This window comes from Mesoplodon mirus, assembly GCF_964341445.2.
Source record: "Mesoplodon mirus genome assembly, chromosome: 2".
Classification (NCBI taxonomy): Eukaryota; Metazoa; Chordata; class Mammalia; order Artiodactyla; family Ziphiidae; genus Mesoplodon; species Mesoplodon mirus.
In genome coordinates, this window is record NC_138977.1 from 44,991,152 (window position 1) to 45,013,635 (window position 22,484).

At 34.9% G+C, this 22,484-nt stretch overlaps 1 protein-coding gene across 7 annotated transcripts in view; it reads left to right on the forward strand.

Annotated features, from left to right (window-relative positions):
• CNOT6L (CCR4-NOT transcription complex subunit 6 like) overlaps nt 1–22,484 on the forward strand; it is a 124,620-nt gene that overhangs the window by 93,578 nt on the left and 8,558 nt on the right. For 6 of the 7 annotated variants that reach the window (XM_082632552.1, XM_082632548.1, XM_082632547.1 and 3 more), the window contains exons 8-11: nt 1,529–1,683; nt 12,925–13,076; nt 15,659–15,886; nt 18,073–18,275. In XM_082632552.1, the coding sequence (XP_082488678.1) occupies nt 1,529–1,683; nt 12,925–13,076; nt 15,659–15,886; nt 18,073–18,275 (738 nt within the window). Of the gene's footprint in view, nt 1–1,528; nt 1,684–12,203; nt 12,318–12,924; nt 13,077–15,658; nt 15,887–18,072; nt 18,276–22,484 lie in introns of all 7 variants that reach the window. The other variant, XM_082632553.1, reaches the window with a different exon arrangement.

The window sequence follows — 22,484 nt, forward strand, 5'->3', positions numbered from 1 at the left end:
GCATTTTTGCCTTATTTTAAAAGCAACCTCAGAAATCTAGATACTTTATAATGAATTTAACTGACAAAGTACCTTTCCATTGAAATACTTGTCTTATTGCTTCTTTTCAACACTCAGCTAATGAATGGCCAAGAAGGTTTATGCGTAGTTTTTAGTACTTTTTCCTTAGCAACTTTCAAAGCATATTAAATGCTTAAAGGTATTTAAAAATTTTAAGTGTTATAATGTCATACCTCATTTTCAGCATAGCTTACGAAGAAAGCTGTTACTTTTTATAATTTTTTTGTACTAGAACAGCTTGATTATTTATATTTGTATTATTATCCGTGGTTCATTTGACTTCCTAGGAAATAACAAGAAGTCTTCAGAAATTAAATTTTCTTTTAAACACTGACAACTGACACAAAATTGGGGGGAGGAGGAGGCAAATAACTGTAGGCTTGTTGTAGTTACTTAATTGTCCTCCTTTTGATTCAGAAGTAAAGTGTAGTATGAAGTATAAAAAGCATCATAATTTTAAAAATATGTTCTTATTATAGTAAGAACATATTTAAAGTGATATTATAAAGTGTTCATTCTAGAGAAGTTGGAAATTTTGAAAAAATATAAAGAATAATGGAGGGAAACACCTAATCCCATATCCCAAATATAGTTGCTGGGTTAAAACTTCTGAAGTATTTCTTGTACACTTTAAAAAAAATTCACTTGCCTATTTATTTACAGATATGTACAGATATGTTTTCAAAATAGAGATCACACTATTGATGTATTTTGTACCTTGTTTATTGCACTTAATATACTTTCTATGTTACTAAAATTCCTCAAAGCCAATTATATGAATATATATTAATTGATTTAGCATTTTTCCTACTGTTGGACATTCAGGCTGTTTATGTTTTCACTGTTACAAAATCATGTTGTGTTGAGCATTAGCATACATAAGTCATTATCTTCACACTTGATTATTTCATTTGGAAAGATTTGTTAAAAATATGTTATGGGTCTAACTTAATAATTACGACTTTAACACAGACCATTGGATTATTGGTACTCAGGTACCTAAAAATTCCTTAAGTAGAATTTTTTGTTGGTAGATCTTAAGCTTTTCACTCTTGAGTATCATTTCTTTCTACCACAGTTGAGAAATTTGAAATAATTTTTTAAATTACCTCTTTTTAATATAAAATTTGCTATTCCATATCACCTAATCTATAATATGACCAACTTTCAATTGTTCATTTACCAGTTGAGGAAGTGAAGTATAGTGGAATGAATTCTAAATTGGGAGTCAGGAGACTTGGGACCAACTACCTGTGTGAGCATGAGAAAATCACGTTACTTTCTGGTTCTCTTAGGTTTTAACAAGCTGCCATTGTCAAATGGTGGCTGCTATCAATAAGGTAAGGTACTTAGATAATATTTTTTAAGTGAAGTATTTTAACTTGGTCACACCTTACTCACAATGCTGCACGTTTTTATATCTTAGTTTTCCTCTGTCATGTCAATGATAATGTTTCTTTCGTCTCAGGAAGTGGAAACAGAGCAATACTTCACGCTCTTTCTGCCGGCATTGAAGGAGCGTGGATATGATGGATTTTTTTCTCCAAAGTCACGTGCCAAAATCATGTCTGAGCAGGAGAGAAAGCATGTGGATGGTTGTGCAATATTCTTCAAAACAGAAAAGTGAGTTAAGGAAATGAAGCATAATAGTGTACTTATTTCTTTAATTACCACACATTTGAAATTGTCTTTGGTTTGACCCTGAAATAGGCAGGTAATATAAAAGTTTAAAACTACTGGTAATGTTTTATTTCTTAGGCTGTGTATTGAAAATAAGAATGTTTACTGTATTATTCTTTATGCTTTTTTTGCCAAATTACATGAAAAATATTAAAGAGTATATACTTGAATATGATACTGTATTTATATATATATTTTCATGAAGTACAATATTAGTTTCTGTGTAAAAAAGAAAGTAGACTTTTTTTGGTAGTTGATGTTTTTCAGAATCATTCATTTTATGAACTTTTCATCTTTTTTTTTTTTTTTTTTTGCGGTATGTGGGCCTCTCACTGTTGTGGCCTCTCCCGTTGCGGAGCACAGGCTCCGGACGCACAGGCCCAGCGGCCATGGCTCACGGGCCCAGCCACTCCGCGGCATGTGGGATCTTCCCAGCCCGGGACACAAACCCGTTTCCCCTGCATCGGCAGGCGGACTCTCAACCACTGCGCCACCAGGGAAGCCCGAACTTCTCATCTTTTAAAATTAACATTCTATATGTTTATTTAGTCATTCATTCACTAAATGTTTACTGAGCATTTGCTTTGTGACAGATGCTGTGCTAGTCACAATAGTCTCAAAGACATACAGTTTCTATCCCACTCAGAGCTCTAGTAGGAAAATCACAATCTAATATGGTATATATGAGATGGAGATATGCAAGGATAGATAAGGGAGGACATGCACAGAGCTTATGGAGGTAGGGCGTTAAAGGATTGACTGAGACAGGACAATGGAAAGTGGTCATGACCTGAAATGGAAAACAGAAAACATGACCTTTGTTTTTTCAGGGCTGTAATATAGTTGATGAAAATACAGTCAAAGATAAGAAGATGATGACTGCTTATTAAAATACATGAACAATCTTGTAGAGACCTCTGTGCTTTAGTATTCTTGAGTTTAAAATGGAAAAGAGTATCTGTTCAGAGTTAGTGACAAGAATTAAAGGAGATAATGAATGGATAGGTACTTCATAAATCATTAAGTGTCCTGGAAATATTTATATTATTGTCATATTTCTCTGTTTCTGTAATCCTTTGCAATATTAGTATTTCTCTCTTACTGGGTTTATGATGTTGTGCGCATTGGATTTAGGAACTGCATTTCCTACTTGAGGGTGCAGAGCTGTAACACACTTAGAAGGCTATCTCTCCCTTTTTTTTTTTTTTTTTTGGTTTGGAATTGTGAAGAGTTTATTATGTGACTCTTTTTTCATTCCTTTATTTATCTATTTATTTTTATTTATTTTTATTGAAGTATAGTTGATTTAAAATAAAGTAAGTTATACATACATACATTCTTTTTTATATTCTTTTTCATTATGGTTTACCACAGAATATTGAATATAGTTCTCTGTGCTGTACAGTAGGACCTTGTTTATCCATTCTATATATATAACAGTTTGCATCTACTAACCCCAAACTCCAAATCCATCTCTCCCCCACTGCCCCTCCCCCTTTCCATTTCCCCTGGGCAACCACAAGTCTGTTCTCTATGTCTGTAAGTCTATTTCTGTTCATAGATAGGTTCATTTGTGTCATATTTTAGATTCCACATATAAGTGATATCATATGGTATTTGTCTTTCTCTTTTTGACTTATTTCACTTAGTATGATAATCTTTAAGTCCATCCATGTTGCTGCAAATGGCATTATTTCATAGAAGGCTATCTCTTTTTTTTTTTTTCTCTCATTTTTTTTTATTAGTTTCTGCTTTATAACAAAGTGAATCAGTCATACATATACATCTGTTCCCACATCCCTTCCCTCATGCATCTCCCTCCCTCCCACCCTCCCCATCCCACCCCTCCAGGCAGTCACAAAGCACCGAGCTGATCTCCCTGTGCTATGCGGCTGCTTCCCACTATCTATCTACCTTACGTTTGGTAGTGTATATATGTCCATGCCTCTCTTTCGCTTTGTCACAGCTTACCCTTCCCCCTCCCCATATCCTCAAGTCCATTCTCAAGTAGGTCTGTGTCTTTATTCCCGTTTTACCCCTAGGTTCTTCATGACATTTTTTTTTTTTAATTCTGTATATGTGTGTTAGCATACGGTATTTGTCTTTCTCTTTCTGACTTACTTCACTCTGTATGACAGACTCTAGGTCTATCCACCTCATTACAAATAGCTCAGTTTCGTTTCTTTTTATGGCTGAGTAATATTCCATTGTATATATGTGCCACATCTTCTTTATCCATTAATCATCAGAGAAATGCAAATCAAAACTACAATGAGATATCATCTCACACCAGTCAGAATGGCCATCATCAATAAATCTAGAAACAATAAATGCTGGAGAGGGTGTGGAGAAAAGGGAACACTCTTGCACTGCTGGTGGGAATGTGAATTGGTACAGCCACTATGGAGAACAGTATGGAGGTTCCTTAAAAAACTAAAAATAGAACTACCATATGACCCAGAAATCCCACTACTAGGCATATACCCTGAGAAAACCATAATTCAAAAAGAGACATGTACCAAAATGTTCATTGCAGCTCTATTCACAATAGCCCGGAGCTGGAAACAACCTAAGTGTCCATCATCAGAAGGCTATCTCTTGAACACTGGCTGAGTGACTAGATGGTTAGAGGCAGATTCCTTTGGTTATCATCCTGAGGAAAAGAGAGAAGTATATTTTTGCCTCATAAAGGCTGCCAGTTTTACAGTGGAAAATTTGAAGGAACCTCCAATGGAAGACTGAAATATATGGATTCTCATAGCGATTGTATCCTGTAGTTAATAACTTAGGTTTGATACATTAGATAGGGAATCATCTACTAAACGCCTGTGACTATTTTCCTGTATTTTCCTGTTTGGTGCCTGTTATAACAAATCATTTCAATGTTTTTATTGATACAAGCCTATTTATTACCAGCATGGCATGTTCTTTTAAGTAAATGAATTAAGTGAATTTGAAAGCTATTTGAACCCCTTCTTCTCACTTATTTGTACCTACTTTCATATCTTTTCTGTGACTTTTTAATAGAGATTTTTCATTTGTTTAATAATTAGTATATGGCCCTGAAGTATTTGAGGTCAGAATATGCTAAATTCTTCTAGTGGGTTGGTGATTTTTTTTTTTTTTTACAAATTTTAGAATAACAATAGCTATTACTTTCATAGTGTTTACGTGTCCGCCATTTTCTTTTATTTATACTGATTATCTTATTTAATTTTTAAAGCAATCCTCAGAGGTAGGAATAGAGCTATTTCCTCATTTTTATAGATGAGGAAACCAAGACATAGAGATTATCTGGCTTCACAGTCAATGCTTTTAACCACTGTACTAAACTGCATCTTTAGATTTTTTTTAATATTTATTATTTTTTTAATTGAAGTATAGTTGATTTACAATGTTGTGTTAGTTTCAGGTGTGCAACAAAGTGATTCCATTTTACATATATATATATTTTTCCAGATTCTTATATAGGTTATTACAAAATATTGAGTATTGCTCCCTGTGCTATATAGTATGTCCTTGTTGTTTATCTTTAGACTTATTGTTTCAGCTTCCAATATCACTTGTACCTCTTAAAAGGTTACCTCATTTGGGAAATACTGCCTTTAATTTGATATTTGTTACCAGTATTCACACACAAATTTCCTTGAAACACCATAATTAAAAAAAGAATTACTGATAACATTGAGACATGTAACATCAATCTGTTTTTCCATTTGCCATTGTTTCTTTCTGAAAGATGATAATACATAAATTTTTTTTCATTCCCTTCACAGTTTTGAGAGGAAAATCTAAAATGCCTTGATAATTTACTAGAGGTAATTAAGATTTTGAACTAACAATTGTCTAGGAAACTTTAAACAACCAAGTATTTGAAAATTGATACTTGAATTATTAAAAATGCTGTAAATTAATTGAGATAAATACATAGGAAATACTTAGATGCATCATTTGCACTTCTTTCCTTCTTCAACTTTTTGCCTAAATAGTAACATGGATCCAGCAACAGATGAAGACCTTCAGTGTGATATGTTGTTAAATTCCACCTGTTTTGAACAGTGCCAAATAACTTGCTGATGTCATGTTATCTATCCAATGCCAAACTATTTGGAATTTAACACAAAGTATACTATGCTGCATTTCTTCTACTCCTTCTTCAGATTGGAGAAATGATGCAGTGCAAAGAAAAGACTGTTTTGAAGCTGGGTGGTTCTCCTGCTTATGTAGCTGTATAATCTTGAATGAGCCACTTACACTTTCTGGGCTTATTTTCTCATTTGTACATATTTATGTATTACCTTGTAAGAGAATTTATATGATTTACAAAACTAACAGTTAAAAGATAGCTGTAGAAGAGTGCTTCAATTCTCTGTACTCATTCTCAAGGTCTTAATCTTCTAAAACCAGAGTATCAGATAATTTCTCATCTTCATTGATGAAATTTTTTTCCCTTCATGGAAAACAGTGGTACAGATGGGTAACAATAAATGGAAACTATAATAATCACTATTTTTAGCAAAATATTATAATAAAAATCTCTTATCCATCGTGATGGAAGGATAGTATATTGCTTAGTAATGGCTGGGACACAGACCATTATTCAGAGAATTAGAATACATTATATTTTATATTGTATACATTATACTTTATATTGTATTCATTCTAGTTTAATCTTTGGGGATTCAGAAGGCACTTCAAGATTTGGTAGCACCTTTTGGTCATTATGAACATCAATTTTTTGGGTAATTAGGTGCATAAAGATACCAGAAAATAGAAATTTGGGTTGATAAGATGCCAGAAATCACCTTTTCTTTGTCCTTTATCTTAATAAGTGTTTTTTTCAGTGCAAAATATTTTATAAAACAGACATATACATATAGGCCTGTATTTTGTGTGTGTGTGTGTAAGAAGAGACTGTTATTATAGATAAGTTTTTTAGAGTCAGAAAGTTACTCTTTCCCATGTTTTGTCCTATAGACTAAACAGTTAGTAGAAATGGAGCCTTGGAGCCCGATACACAATTTGAAGAAATCCAAAATGTTGAAAAATGGAGCTGAAATCAGATCTAGATACTAGACTTACTTGCTTTTCCTGAGGTTAGCAATTCTGATCTGATCATGCTTTGTTTCAAATCAGTGAGAAAGGGAAAGATGAAAACAGCAGTTTTAGAACAGTGTGACCATTACACTGTGAAGAGGCAGTCTCTTCCAATAGGACTGGGAACTAGGTTGTCATGGTGCTTGGTCCTTACTGTATTGCCTCTGCTGTCTGTCTCAGAGGTACCAGGTAAGTCCAAGTCCTTGTTTTTCCTTCTATATGACAGGTGGTTTTGTGGTTGAGAAGAGGTCATTCAGAGGTTATAGTGTTGTCCCAAAATGACCTATTGTGTCTTACTAGTTTCTCAGTTACTAATTTTTTCTGTCATAGGTGGTGGTTGTGTTTAGAATTTTAAAATCTGAGATTGTGGTTTCTGGTTTCCAGTGTTAGCTTTCCCATTAATTTAATCTGAAACAAAAAATTATTGCTCTATGCCAGTTTCCTTTACCTTTCCAATATGGATAATAATAACTGTTCTGCCTAACTTCAGAGGTTTCCTATGGGGCTAAAATGATCAAGAATGTGAAAGTGCTTTTAGTGGTTAAAAGAGTTGTACAAATATAGGTAGGATGGCGAATATCCATTTTTCTTCCCTATTTATCTCACTCTCTAAGCTTACCTTTTCTAGCAAATTGTTTTCTGGCACTCCCATGATTACTTGAAAGGACCTAAGAACACATTTTATAGCATCTTATGCTGAATATACAATAAAAACTTCTGTTTGGTTTAGGTTTAAGAGTGAGTTTAATGTGATCAGAAAGGGTCATAGTTAACAGAAAGTAGAAGCAGAGTGAAGGTTATTTGGTTGTAGGTAGGAGGGGAGAAAGTAAGAAGTAGTATTGTTCTAAAGTAGTATGGATAGAATATGGATAACTATTTTTTACTATTTTATAAATGTATTATAAATATAGTATAAAATAAACACAAACACAAGATAAGTTATAGGAGATTATAACTCCCTGTACTGGTGCTAGAAATCTCATTTTCTAAAAGCAGAGTCTCTGAAAAGTTCTTATGGTTCAAGAAGTATATCTATGCTCTTATTTAATTCTCACTGGAAATAAGGAATTTTCTTTTCCTTAGTTCTCAACTATCTCTTTGGTTCTTCACCTACTGGTGAGGCTGAAATAATAAAATTGAGCGTATAACTCTGACCCTTTTAGTATCTCTAAGCCCCAAGGAGGGAGGTGTAAGTTATAATGACATGTGCTCTATTTAGGAAAACTGGTTTTATTTTTCTGAACTTTTTGAAGCCAAAGACATTAAAAAGCAGGTACCTCAAGAAGATTGGGAAGTTTCAAAAGTCAAAACTAGGACAATACAATTATAAATTATACTAACAATGAGGAAGAAAGTTGGAGGGAGAAAGTTGGAGGGGTAGTTGGAGGCATCTAATGAACTGGATTGTTCAGGATTCGTTTTAAAGGAGTGTTTTTTGTTTTGGGTTTTTTTTTTTCTTTTTGATTAAAAAAGTCAATAACCAAGTATGTATTAAAAAAAGAGTTTATGAACCTATGTTCTTTGCCATGAAAATTAAGAAAAAGGGAAAATTGGGTGAAAGTGTTAAGGCAACGAGGAGGGTATTTTAAACAACATATGCACTGTAAAGGGGTATACCTACGTGGATTGTGCCATCACTAATTGGCAATCAAGAAAAAACCAGAGGTATGCAACTTCTATTTTGCTTTCATGGTCTCTGTTGAGGAGAATTATTTTCAAAGTGGAAAGACTAAGACCAGGTAAGGAGGAGATTGGCAAACCAAGAAGAGATTGGTAAGCCAAGAGAATCACTAAAGTGCCTTAACTAGTGAAGTTTCCATATCAATATAATTATATCCCATGCCCCCATAGTATTAAAATATCTTGCCAAAGTATGATTAGAGGAGTATTGGGTTGGCCACAAAGTTCGTTCGGGTTTTTTCCATAAGATGTTACAGAAAAACTCAAACGGACTTTGTGGCCAACCCAATAGATGGCATGAATATTGGTTTATAGGAAAAGTCCTAATATACTGGGGAGAAATAAACCACCTCATTTTTCAAAAAATTGGCGAGCCTCGGTTTTCCTCATCTTTGTAATGGTAATAGTAATACTGTCTGTTGCAATTTGAGTTCTCCAGAAAGAAGACTCCAAGTTACTTTGGTGTTTAGGAATTTATTAAGGATCAACAACTGTGGAAAGGAAGGGGGAAAAGCAGAAATGAGCATAGAGAGTAGAGCTGTGTTGCAGACCCGGACAGCCTCAGCTGACCCCACCCTGTAGCTTCAGAGCTGAAATGGCCTGTGAGAGTTAACCCAGGAGGGACCAAAATCCCCAGACCTTTATCTTTTGTTTTTGATCTGTAATTGGATACGTGCCACTCCCAGAAGTACTTGACCTTGGTGAGGCAGCTCTCTGCAATTGGAGCAATTCCTGAAGGATTGATGAGGGATCTGGGCAGCATCTCTTCATGTCCACCCCTTTGCAAAGTTTTAACAAACTTTAGGACTAATATGTATGAAGTACCTATCATAGGTCTTGATACAAAGTAGATCCTCAATAACGGACCCCTTATTTTTTTTTATTATTTGTACTGTCCTATTGAGAATTTTGATTATTTAAGAGAAGACATATGTATACATATAAGATTTATAAAAACTGAAAAGCTGGCAGGGATATTTAATCTTTTGGAAAAACAGAATGTAGTTTCCAAGTATCCTTAATATCTGAATGGGTGAACTAATGGGCAGAAGCTCATGAAATGATACTCAACAGAAATAAAGTCTGCTACTCTTAGATTATTAAAGGAAAAGAAAGAGGAAGAGGTAAAATTATTTGAGAGCACAGAAGAATATTTATATGCAAAAAAGTTCATTATTAAACTAAATGTTAATTACTATAACTAACGGCATTAGTTATAATAGCTCATATCAGAAGTAAATGTTCAACACAGAATAGTTCAGTTATGGTGAATCTGTATAGTGGACTATAATGCAATCATAAAAATTGATTTTTGAAACATATAGTATTTTATAGGGAAACATCCATGGTAGAATGTTCATTAATATAGACCTAGAGTATTATTCTAATTGTATAAAAAATGTTTGTGTGCACGTACATGGAGAAAAGTCTGGGGAAATATATTGACTTGTTGATGGGGGTGTTAGATTGCAAGTGACTTGAAATTTTCTTTATATTTTTAACTCATTCCAAAATCTCTATAATAAACATATGTAACTTAATAAAATCATTTTTTCACTTGTTTGTTTTTAAGCATCTATAAATGCAGAACTGAAGAGACCTGGTTTAAGAGCTAAAAGAACCAGAAAGTTTTAGATATATATTAGTACTTATTTGGCTTATAAATAACATGGCTGTCCCCAAGTGCAATTTCAGTCTTTATTAACAAAAATACAGTCCAAAATGAGGAAGGCAGTAGTTCATTTTTGCCCAGTTCTAGGTACTGCACCTTTGGGTGAACTTGAGTTTTTCAAGTGAACAGCTGTTTTATACCATATATCATAAAAAGAATTGATGATTTCTTTTCTGGAGAAGACTTTGGGATGATATTTAAAGTAGTGTTCAAATGGAAAAGAAATTCTATATTCCTGTAAAGAAATGATGTAGATCTAGTTTTGATGGAAGAAAGATACAGGGAAACAAATTTTAGTTAGGGAAGACAGTTCTACTAATTAGATATTCTCTAATAATTAGACAATTCTAATAATTAGATATATTAGTTCTAATAATTAGATATTAGATATGTGGGGGGGAGAATATCTAATTATTAGAACCCCTACCAAATAATAGCCTGACTTTGGTAGAAGAAAAATATTCCAATATTAAAAATAAAACTATTAAATAGGATTTTCAAACTTTCCTACAGAACCCTAGGTTCCTATATATAAGCCTTAAGAGTTAATATTTACAAGATATTTCAAAAATTAAATACAAATAATTAAACCGTAATTTAAAAATAACATGTTCACTCAGATGTTTCAAATATCAAATTTTAACACTTTGGAAATTGATAACATGTTCCTGATACGCTGTTTAGTTGACTTGTTGTAGACCTCTGAATTGAGTTTTTGCCTGCTTGCTTTTTCTGAGTTCAAAGTCAGTTATTTACCACTTGTATCTGTGTGTCTGTGTGAATCAGGATTTTTATTATTAATACTGTGTAACCAAAACAGAATAGAGAAATAAACTGGGTAATGAGACTGATATGACTATAATTATTATCTATACCCTCTGATTTCAAACTTTTATAATCATCAAAACAGATTCATCATTCATGATTGATTTATTTAAACATAATACTGCCTTTATCTGTTTTATATATAAGAATCTTACCAGAAATTGTTTGAAAAAGGTATTCCACTGCTTAAAGACATTTTTTAAAGTCTGATATGGAGGATGATCAATTATATCTGTAGAACTTATTTTGAATCTGCCTATTTCTCTTTATTTCTCTTGCCTTAGCCTAAGCCACCATCATCTGTCATCCAAACAACCTCAGAAACTTTCTGATTGTTCTCATAATTCCTGAACTTCGGCTCCTGTAATTCATTCTCTACAATGCAGCTGCAGTGATCTTAAAAAATATAAATCAAATAATAACATATCCTTGCTTAGAACCTATTCAGTCAGTCTTCTTCCTCTTAATCTCCAACACCATTTCTACCCTTCCATTCCTTTCTAACCTATAAACATACAAAGTTGTTTGCTGACCCAGGACCTTCCTCTTCTCCTCTATCTGGAATGCTCTTGATTCCATTCTTCACCTTGGTAGTTCCTCATCCTTCATGTTTCAGTTTAAATATCCCCTCTTTAAGGTAGAGGATGGAAACTACACTCCCTTTAATCACTCTGGCTTAGGAGTAGGCACAAGACCTGACCTTTTATTCTTCTCAGCGCATCTGAGACATTCAGAATTGGAGCAAGGAAAGGAGTATTATTTCATCTAGCAGTGCCCTGCAACACAGTAAGATGTTAGTCAGTATTTTTGAAGGAATGTGTGCAGGCTTCTCTTTCAAAGCTAGGAGGAAGATGGGGTGGGGACATTTTATAAGAGCAAAGATGTCTTTTCTCCACTTAAAACCTAGTGAAAGGTAGACAGTATATTTAGTAGGTTTTGGTTGTTTATAAATACTTCACAAACTTAATAAAACTAGGCTGACCGAGGTTTAATGGCTTGACCAAAGTCATACTGCTATTAAATGACAGTGCTAGACTCAATTCTATTAAATCCTACAATGCTACAATACCTACTTTGGCACTAAGGAAAGGAAATATTAGTGCAGATGCAGAAGCTGTAATCACAGCGAGAGCCATTCCTCATCTTATAGAATCTTTCTTTCTGTTCACTTACATTCACCTAATTCCAGCTTTCTAGTAAAAGCCAGATGGAAAAATCGGCTTCGACTTAGCCGAGATAAGGGTGTGTCCCTGCATTTTCTTGACAGATTTCTTGATGTGGTGAGAATAAAACTGCAAACAGGGTAGGTAGATTTTATTCTGTTCTTATTTTTTTAAACATCTTTATTGGAGTATAATTGCTTTACATTGTTGTGTTAGTTTCTGCTGTATAACAAAGTGAATCAGCTATACGTATACATATATCCCCATATCCCCTCCCTCTTGCTGTTCTTATTAATCTGCTGACTTAGTTAAGGTTGTGTTCACCTTTGAATACCAGAAAATCCCAGCAGTAGCTTAAAGAAGTAGGAGGAGAGTAATTTTCTCACACAAGAAGTCCAAAAATGGCAGTCCAGAACTGGTTCAGCTGCTTCTCCATTCAGAGTGGGCTGTCTTTTACCCTCCTGTTTCTCACCACAGGGGCAGAGATATAAAGGCTAAAGGAATACACACATACACATACATGCACACACACCATCTTTGCTAGGTGGCACTTCCAAGAAAGTTTCTACAGTAATCACACCTTTTTCCTCTCGTTGGCCAGAACTATATCACAAGCCCCCTTGCAGCTAGAAAGTCACTAGGGAGACAATGAGTAGCATCTATATCTTGTGCTCCCTTCATTTAATGGCTTTTAGCATGATAGTCCAAGTATCTAATATCATAATACTAATGCATTGTACCTTTTAGATTTACATTGGTGCAGAAGCATACAGTGGAATTTAACCAAGTGGCAATGGCTAATTCAGATGGATCCGAAGCTATGCTGAACAGAGTGATGACAAAAGATAATATTGGTGTCGCTGTGGTATTAGAGGTCCACAAAGAACTATTTGGAGCAGGTGAGTGCAGTTTAAAATATTCTTACAAAAAATAAACACCATCTCAAGTGCAACGAGTCTTGCTGATATTTATTGCATAGTTATTTTCTTTTGAGGAAAGTTAAGGGAGACAGGCTGGAAAATAGCACTAATTCTGTAAAGCATCATCTATATCTTGGAATATTACTTGCCAGGTAATCTGTAAAAAGAAAAGTCTTTACTGTGCCATTAATTCCAAAAGGTTATTTGAAATAAGAATAGTTTTAAGCTGAATTTGGAAATTATGATGATTTGGTTCTCCTTTTAGCCATATTTTTAGCTCCTTGACTGAGAAATCTTTTGTCTTTAAGGTTAAGTACTTGGCACATTTTCTCTAATTTCTTTGTTATATCTCAGTCATTGTCAGGGTAAGAGCGGCATCTTTTATCTACCTGGTACTTTTGTTTTCCACTTTAGATATTTATAGCTTCCTTCAAAGTAAGAAACTCATTATGTACGTTGCATATCCAGACCTTTTTATCCCCTCTCTACTGCCTGCCTTTCAGCATTTCATTGTTTACTTAACTATATTTTCAGTAAGAGCAAGGAGAAGGTGTCAAGACCATATCAGGGCTTTTATTTAAAATTTTTTTTCTTTACTTACTACCCGTAGAAGAAAAGATTTTTGCCTTAAGTACTGATTGAATTATTCAGACCATGCATATCTGTCAGCCCTCCTTTTCTCACTGTTCTACAGTTTATCCATCATCAAAGACAATCAGTCTTTGATATGAGATTTTAAATTCCTTCTTCATTTTTAGCCTCTCCATTTTTACTGACTTTTATGTCCTTTCCAGTCTCATTCTTCTCAGAAGTTTGGTACCTTTTTTTCTGGTAATGCGAACATTGAATTACTTTTAGAGTTTTACTCTCCTTTCAATTTGCAGAAGAGTAATTACAAATTATATAGTTAAAACTTTCACATTCTGAAATACCTCTCTCTTATACTCCTGGAAGAGTAATTTAATATTATAGAAGGTGCTTATGGCCTTTCTGAAGGGGCAAGTTTTTAATATTTAGTATAGTGAACATTTAATCTACAGCCAAAAGTGACACTGTAAAACTCCTAGGGAAAGAAGAGAGCTTAGAGAATGATCGGATTGCTTTAAAAATGACCATTTCTGTCACATATGAAAGATACTTCAGTTATTTGTTTACTCAACATTAAAGATAATTATAGCTTGGTAAGACAGAAACTTTACCAAAATAGTAGACTACGAAAATCAGGTCTTTCTGCAGAGTTTTTATTTTTAATAGAAAATGTTAAGAGATACTTATAGAAATTCTATAGAAAAATTAATTTTGTATGTATCTAATATTCCAACAGTACAAAAGTATATAGAGTAAAACGTGAGAGTCTCTTCATCTTATTCATACCCTCTCGGAGTAACTCTTATTCATTCTTTACACATTACTAACATATATGTGTATAGTTTTATTTAAATGGCATTGTACCATGCATATTGAGTTTTGAGCCTTAAAAACTTTATGGACACTTTTTTTCCTCTGTCAGTACATGTTAACTGAGTTGAATTTTCACAGTTTGCCCTTTCAGAGGTGCTTATGGCCTCTTTGAAAGGGCAAGTTTTTTAATGTGTTATCCTCATCCACCATGTTAATATTTATTTTGACAGAATTATAAGACAGTATTTTAGGGGAAAAAATAACCTTAGAGATTTTATGGTTGAATACCTCATGAGGTATTCAACTGAACACCAGAATGGCTAAGTGATTAGAAATAAAGGTTAGTAATTAGTAATAAAGCCAAGTCTGAAACCCATGTCCAGACTTTGAGAGCACACTACTCCCTAATTCTCAATTTTTAAATTACTTCTTTTGGGTGTGTGGTATGAATTTGTTTTGGTAGCAGATTCATAGCAAATTCACTGCCTTACTTTATTTTGTATAGGTTAATATAATGTTACTGCCTTTTACTGCTGACCCTGTCACTGATGTGCTTAGGAAATGCAAGGTGAATAAGTACTGGGCAGTAGGAAGAACTTAAATTAAGGTTTAGGTGATTCAAATAACTGAAAACCTACCTCACTAGGTTATTGTGATATTTAAATGACAGAGATATTTAAACTGCTTGTTTACACTAAGCTCAGCAAATCAAGGAACTATAACTAAATGTTGGTTACATCACAGTATGGTTCCTAACTTGGGTAGAGAGCAGGAGTTGGCAAACTTTTTCTGTAAAGGGCCAGGTTGTTAATAGTTTAGGCTCTGATGGCCACATATGACCTCTATCACAGTCTTCTAAAAAATGTTTGGTAGAATCTTTAAAAATGTAAAACCAGCCTTAGCTCATGCAGGTTGTACAAAAACAAGTGGTCGGCCAGACTTAGCCCATGGGCTGCAGTTTGTCGACCCCCACGTTGGGATTACCAGAATCTCAGTACTTTAGCTTCTAAGAACTACTTTATGAGATAAAGGGGAAAATATAAATGAATGGAAAAGAATAAAGAAGTGGTTATGGGTTTGGAGGAGAAAACCTTAGGATACTGCTTTTTTGATACATAAAGTATAATCTTAACCTTTGTTTCCCTAATGCTTAAATTTAGGTATGAAGCCTATTCATGCTGCAGACAAACAGCTGCTTATAGTGGCAAATGCCCACATGCATTGGGACCCAGAGTATTCTGATGTGAAACTCATTCAGACCATGATGTTTGTCTCAGAGGTTAAAAACATTCTGGAGAAAGCCTCAAGTAGGCCTGGCAGCCCAACTGCAGATCCTAATTCCATCCCGCTGGTGCTATGTGCAGATCTTAACTCATTGCCAGATTCAGGTATTTATAACATCATTTCCTCTTTGCTTTCAGTTTTGTTTTTATTTCTAGTTGAAAGGTCAGTTAGCTCTTAACTTTTGAGTAGAGACTTTTTTTCTAAATTAGAGAGTGTATCAGTAAGAATCCCAGGAATGGGACATGGAGTAATTGAGGAGAGTTTATTTAGTTTAAGCTATTTCCAAAGATGTGTGCAGGGTTAGGGACACAAAACAATGAGTGATGCAGTACCCTGCCACTAGGGGAGTTAGGGACCCTTCACCACCTGTACACCTAAGGGGGAAAAGTGGTGGGAGCTGTTATCAGAACTTGGAAAAAATAGTTACGAAGAGAGGGCCATGTAATAGGAGCGATGGATTTGAATTGGGATGCGATCAATCCCTTGCAGACTGACAAGACGGGAATATATATCCCTGCCTCACTCTGCTACTGTCCTCTGATCTCTCGCCACTGCTGTCCATTGACCAAATCCAACTAGAAGCTAGAGCGGGGAGGGGTTTGCAGTTGATGCAAGTAAAGGTCAGCCTCCTGCTGCACAGAATGCAGTGGAGAAGGGTGACCTGAAGAAGCAACCAGAAAATATTCAGCACAGGTAGCTATCTAGTTTAATAATGTTGGCAACCTTTAAGTGAATTCATTGGATGATGCTTGAATTCTGATATTAGGTGCAGAAGAGTAATCAAAATTATCTTAGGATTTCACATTTCTCCTTGAGCTCCACTTAACTACTTTATGTCCTAACTTAAATTATTTTAGATCTTTGTAAAAAATCAGTTCTGCACTTAGATATTAAAACTCAAATTTAAAACATAGTATCACGGTTTTGCTATTACTGAGGCATATTCTAAATTTTGTATATTTTCAATAAGCTACTTTAAATGTGTAAAATAACCACTCAAGAATAAATATGACATAACCCAAATGCCAACAATTGTACTATTAATAAAAGTCTCAAATCTAGAAAACACCTTTGCTTTTTCTCCTTAGCAAATAAATGCCGAAATCATCCTTTCACAAATGTTTGTATTCAGCCCCTAGGCCCATTGACACCTTAAGCATATCCTCCTTTTTTAATCCTTTTCTTTTTTTGAGTAAATTGCTCTCAAGCACAGGTTTCCTCCATCTCATTTGATTTGGTTAAGCCAATGAGCTATCATTTGGCATCACAGCATGCTGAGTTGACTCAAGCCAGACTGTCAGGGCTGGATCCTGGTTCTGCCACTTAGGAGCTGTGCAATCTATGGCTAAGTTCCTCATTTTTAAATAAAGGGATAATCATTTTATCCACCTCATAGAGTTGTTTGTAAGGTTTAAGTGTGTAAGGCGCTTACAACAGTGCCTGGCATGTAGTAACTGCTAGATAAATGATAGCTTCTTTTCAGCTATTCACAATACTGATGTTGTGCTCATCATCATTATATATGTTGCTGTCATTCCTGATCACAAATAGAAAGAGGTGACTGACAGACTTTAGTAATCATCATTGTCATAAGAAGGGTTGTGGTAATTTTTTCATGTTTACTTATTCAGTGGAAGTGGTGAGCTTCTTCTGAATGCCTCTACTCTCTTCAGCTTTTTAGACACATCTAATATTTTTGACCAAGTAGTATACCTACAGCATATAATGTACTGTTTAGTGTCACTGTAGCTCAAAACAAAGAATGATGTTGCCTAGCTGAAGCTAGACATTTCAGTGTTGAAGATGCAAAATCTATTTTTATTGTCAATGATTTAAAATTTTTTTTATTATGTATGCTATATTTTACATATTCCAGAAGTTGTTGATTGACTGCATAGAATGGTGAAATGCTAAAGAGATAGTGCTTTGCAGTAACATTCTAAAAATACTTAGGGTCAAGATCCTCCTAGTGAATGCCATCCTAGACCCTGGGAATCATCTTCAGCTTGAAGAACCATTAAGAAAACTGAAGATATTTCTGGGTGATCAGGATATTTTGCTCTGGAGTAGGCAAATACACCTCAGTTTGATGGAACTGTATGAAACTGCTGATATTTGATTTTTTTAGCATCAACAACAAAAAGGCAGTTTCATATGTAAAAGTAAATATTCAGTGTAATAAAACCACTCTGAACTTGGTGCATGCACCTGGCAACAGATTTTGCCCATGAAGTCTTCTATAAGGTCTAAATGCTAAATGGTAGTGTTTCTTCCTTCTTTATTCTACTAGGTGTTGTGGAATATTTAAGCAATGGAGGAGTAGCTGACAACCATAAAGACTTCAAGGAACTAAGGTACAATGAGTGTCTTATGAACTTCAGCTGCAATGGAAAGAATGGAAGCTCAGAAGGGAGAATCACACATGGCTTCCAACTGAAGAGCGCTTATGAAAATAACTTGATGCCTTACACCAATTACACCTTTGATTTCAAAGTGAGTGACAGCCTCTGGGTTGGCATAGAAATTATGTCAGATACAAACATGTGACAAGAAAGATACGTGTTATTTATGCTTAATAGTATAATCTTCAGGATTTTTTTACATTCTCAAAATGTCTTGGCTAAGTGTGCACGTAATGTAAGAACGTTTCTTAGGTTTTGTGGTGGTTATTGTTTTTTGTTTTTTTTTAATTTTATTTTTTTATTTTTTTATTAGTTTCTGCTTTATAACAAAGTGAATCAGTCATACATATACATCTGTTCCCACATCCCTTCCCTCATGCATCTCCCTCCCCCCACCCCTCCAGGCGGTCACAAAGCACCGAGCTGATCTCCCTGTGCTCTGTGGCTGCTTCCCACTATCTATCTACCTTACGTTTGGTGGTGTATATATGTCCATGCCTCTCTTTCGCTTTGTCACAGCTTACCCTTCCCCCTCCCCATATCCTCAAGTCCATTCTCAAGTAGGTCTGTGTCTTTATTCCCGTTTTACCCCTAGGTTCTTCATGACTTTTTTTTTTTTTTTAATTCCATATATATGTGTTAGCATACGGTATTTGTCTTTCTCTTTCTGACTTACTTCACTCTGTATGACAGACTCTAGGTCTATTATGGTGGTTATTGTTGACTTGAGAATTCTCTTTGAACCCTTATTTGTTCAGATTTCAAATAACCATGATAATAGCAAAAAATTCCAAAATACTTTACTATGTGTGTGCCAGGCACTGTTCAAAAGCACTTTATATTTATTAATATAGTTAATCTTCACTTGTCCATACCATCCCTAACTTTCAATAAGGATCCAAATAATAAGCAACCTGATATAGCTACATTCATCTTGAATGAATTTGTAGAGTATTCCCTCAAAATTTTCTTAGTACTTTCCATTGATATCTTATTTATCTTAAAATTTTCCAGGTTTCTTTGTGAGATGGGTTAGAGAAAGTTGTGCTTAGGGTCTATTTTATATCCATGTTGTCATACTAATCAATGCCCAGGCAGTAGATCATTCCAGCTTAGTAAAAGGACAAGAAAGATTTTTTTTTTGCAAAATAAGACAAAAAAAATTAGAGGGCCAGTTGTACAAAACGAGTTGTTCTTTTGAAACATTGATTGGTAGTGATTTTCTGTAGTCAGTCCCTTTCCCTTTGCCAGTTTTCTAATCACTCTGCCTGTAGCTCTTCTATTGTAACTTTGTTTGACTTTCTGGCATTTCAGGCATCTATCCTAAAGTCTTATACTATCCTGAAAAAATGCAGATGTTAGAAAGTGGTTAGGAGTTAAGAATCCTAGATGGGGAATTTAATAAAATACCAAAGGAAATTTATGAATTGGGCTCTTACACATCTCTGATAACCTTTTTCCATATTCAGTGCTTGTTAGCCCCTTTCCAAGAAAGAGATAGTAGGAAGAAGAAAGGAAATTTGTGTGCTTATGTTATTGGTCAGTTTTTGTAATCAAGAAGTGGAAAAGATTGTTTAGAAGTTGAATCTAATTTTAGTATTTTTGCTGTTAGAGTAGAAAATACTATTCAGAGATGATTGATTTTGTTCAGATCACTCATATGCAGTAATGTGCTGGTAAATATTTAATAATCAGCTTTCTGAGAAAAAAAAGAAGCCCAAGTTTGTAGTGTTTGCTGATTTCTGTGGTACATGTACTCCCACTGTAGTAGATTTCAAGCTCCCAACGTCATACCATTGAACACAGAGTTGAGATGAAGTGCTAAGAAAGCAAGTACTAGCTGACTCTATCACACCACGGCTTCTTGTGTAAGCTTAAAGGAAAACCTCGGGACTTAATGATACACAGATTACTGTAGGTTAAATCCTATACAGTGGTATATAATACAGCTCTGCCAGCATAGCACAACCCAGAAAACCTAAAATAAAGTTCCTTAAAATAAGTGTTCAGTAATTCTACAACTCTTACTGTTCTTTTGGTTTGTGTATAGGTAAAAAGACCAAATCATTTCTACCTTAACTAGGCTTTTATAAAGGTTACTTTTACCTTATCCACAAAGTAAATATTAGGGAAATAACGTTTAGAATATTAATCTAAGCGATCTTCCTCGATCATCTGAGTTGTTTTCAAATCTTTTGTTGATGTTTCTTCAAAAGAACTTACATGTATTAATAAGTGAATAAAAGAATCTTATTGAACCATTTATATTGTCTAAAGAAGTACAGTTAAAGAACCAAAAGTGGGCCTCCCTGGTGGCGCAGTGGTTGAGAGTCCGCCTGCCGATGCAGGGGATACGGGTTCGTGCCCCGGTCTGGGAGGATCCCATATGCCGCGGAGCGGCTGGGCCCGTGAGCCATGGCCGCTGGGCCTGCGCGTCCGGAGCCTGTGCTCCGCAGTGGGAGAGGCCACAACAGTGAGAGGCCCGCATACTGCAAAAAGAAAAAGAAAAAAAAAGAACCAAAAGTGCATGGCTCAGAGAGTGTTTGATGTTTGCATATGTAGGATAGGATGAGAAAGGGCAGAACTATAAATCCGTGTGAGAGAGGCATGAATGGGGAGGATAAATACGTTGGCTGGCTGGGTAGATGGATGGGAGGGTGGAATAGGATGGAAAAGAAGGATGATCAGAGAACAAACTAAGGGCATACCTGACTAGAGAGAATTAAGCTTTTGGTCCAAGTAGCAGACAATAAACTTTTCAATTTCATACAAAGCATTTTATGGAATTAGTGCTGTGCCAATATTGAAGGCAGTTGGTAAAAAAGGATAGGTAACATCAAATGTAAAAATGTCATGTGATTAGCATTAAATACAGATCAAAGTATAGTATTCTGCCATTGTATCAATGGAGTACTGTTAAATTTTGTTTACTTGGCTTAGCATTTTTTACTTTCTTGGTTCTTGAATAAATTAGAAATGTAGAAACGTGGTATTTAGAACTCAGAGTCATTTAATCTAGAACTGATTTGGAATGACTTGAAGGGTAAGCAGTTAGGAGAATTACTTGTAGGCAAGGTATCTTAGTGAGTTTAGGTTGCCATAGCAGAATGCCATAAACTGTGTGGCTTATAAAACAACAGAAATTTATTTCTCACAGTTCTGGAGGCTTGAAGTGTAAGATCAAGTGCCATCATGGTCAGGTTCTAATAAGGGTCCTCTTCTGGGTTGCAGACAGCTGTTTTCTCATTGCATCCTCACATGGTGGAGCGAGAGCTCTCTGGGGTCTCTTTTTGTAGAGCACTAATCCCATTCATGAGGGTTCCATCTTATGACCTAATCACCTGCCAAAAGCCCCACCCCCTTATACCATCAAGTTAGGGGTTAGGATTTCAACATAGAAATTTGGAGGGAACACAAACATTCAGTTCATAACATCAGATAAGTTGAATAAACAGCCTAATTCAAACTTGCCGCTGCTTTCACCATCACCTGCCCCCCCTCCTGCCCCATGCCAATCTAAGGGTGTGTCTGAACCATTTAATGAAAAGAGGAAGGACAGTTTTCCTATTATGTCAAGTAGTAAATCTTTCTGTTACACATTGTGAAATTTAGTGTATAATTTTCTCACATTCTTTTACAAAACAAAGCTTAGCATAATGTTACCTCATAAACTATTTTCATTGTTTTTACTTTTTTCTCATATACACTTCTATAGACTTACCTATAGACTTTACTAATATAAAGACTTTTCCCACCTTTTTATGGTCTTTTAAAAAAGAAACAGTTTGAATCAGAAAAGGTTAAGAATCGTTAGTCTATAACCTTCTTTGTGAATATGATACAGTGTACAAGTATACCTACATATGTATAAATACTTGGGTGAGTTCAGACATGAACTTGCTAAGGATTTTGATAAGAGCTTTTACTCTGGATGTTTCAAACCAAGAAAACAGTTACAAGTGATATCTCCAGTTCTTACTTTCTGCAATGTTTAACATCTTTATTGGGGCCTATGTTTGCAAAGGATTCTCTAACTCTAGTAGCTAATGTGCATAATGATACTTTATAATAAAGTGATAAGATATAAGAGGTTTTATTCAACATAACTAATTGAAAATGTTTTGTTTGTGTTTTTGTTTAAAACACAAATGTTTTAAATGTGTTTGCTAAAGCAAAGGGTGGTCTCATAAAAGAAAGTAAAACCACTGAAACTCTTGTCAACCCTTTTCCTAAAATGTCACTGCAAAACTAGGCATTAGCCAAAATGAAGGGATAAAAATACACTGCGCTAATATTTCTT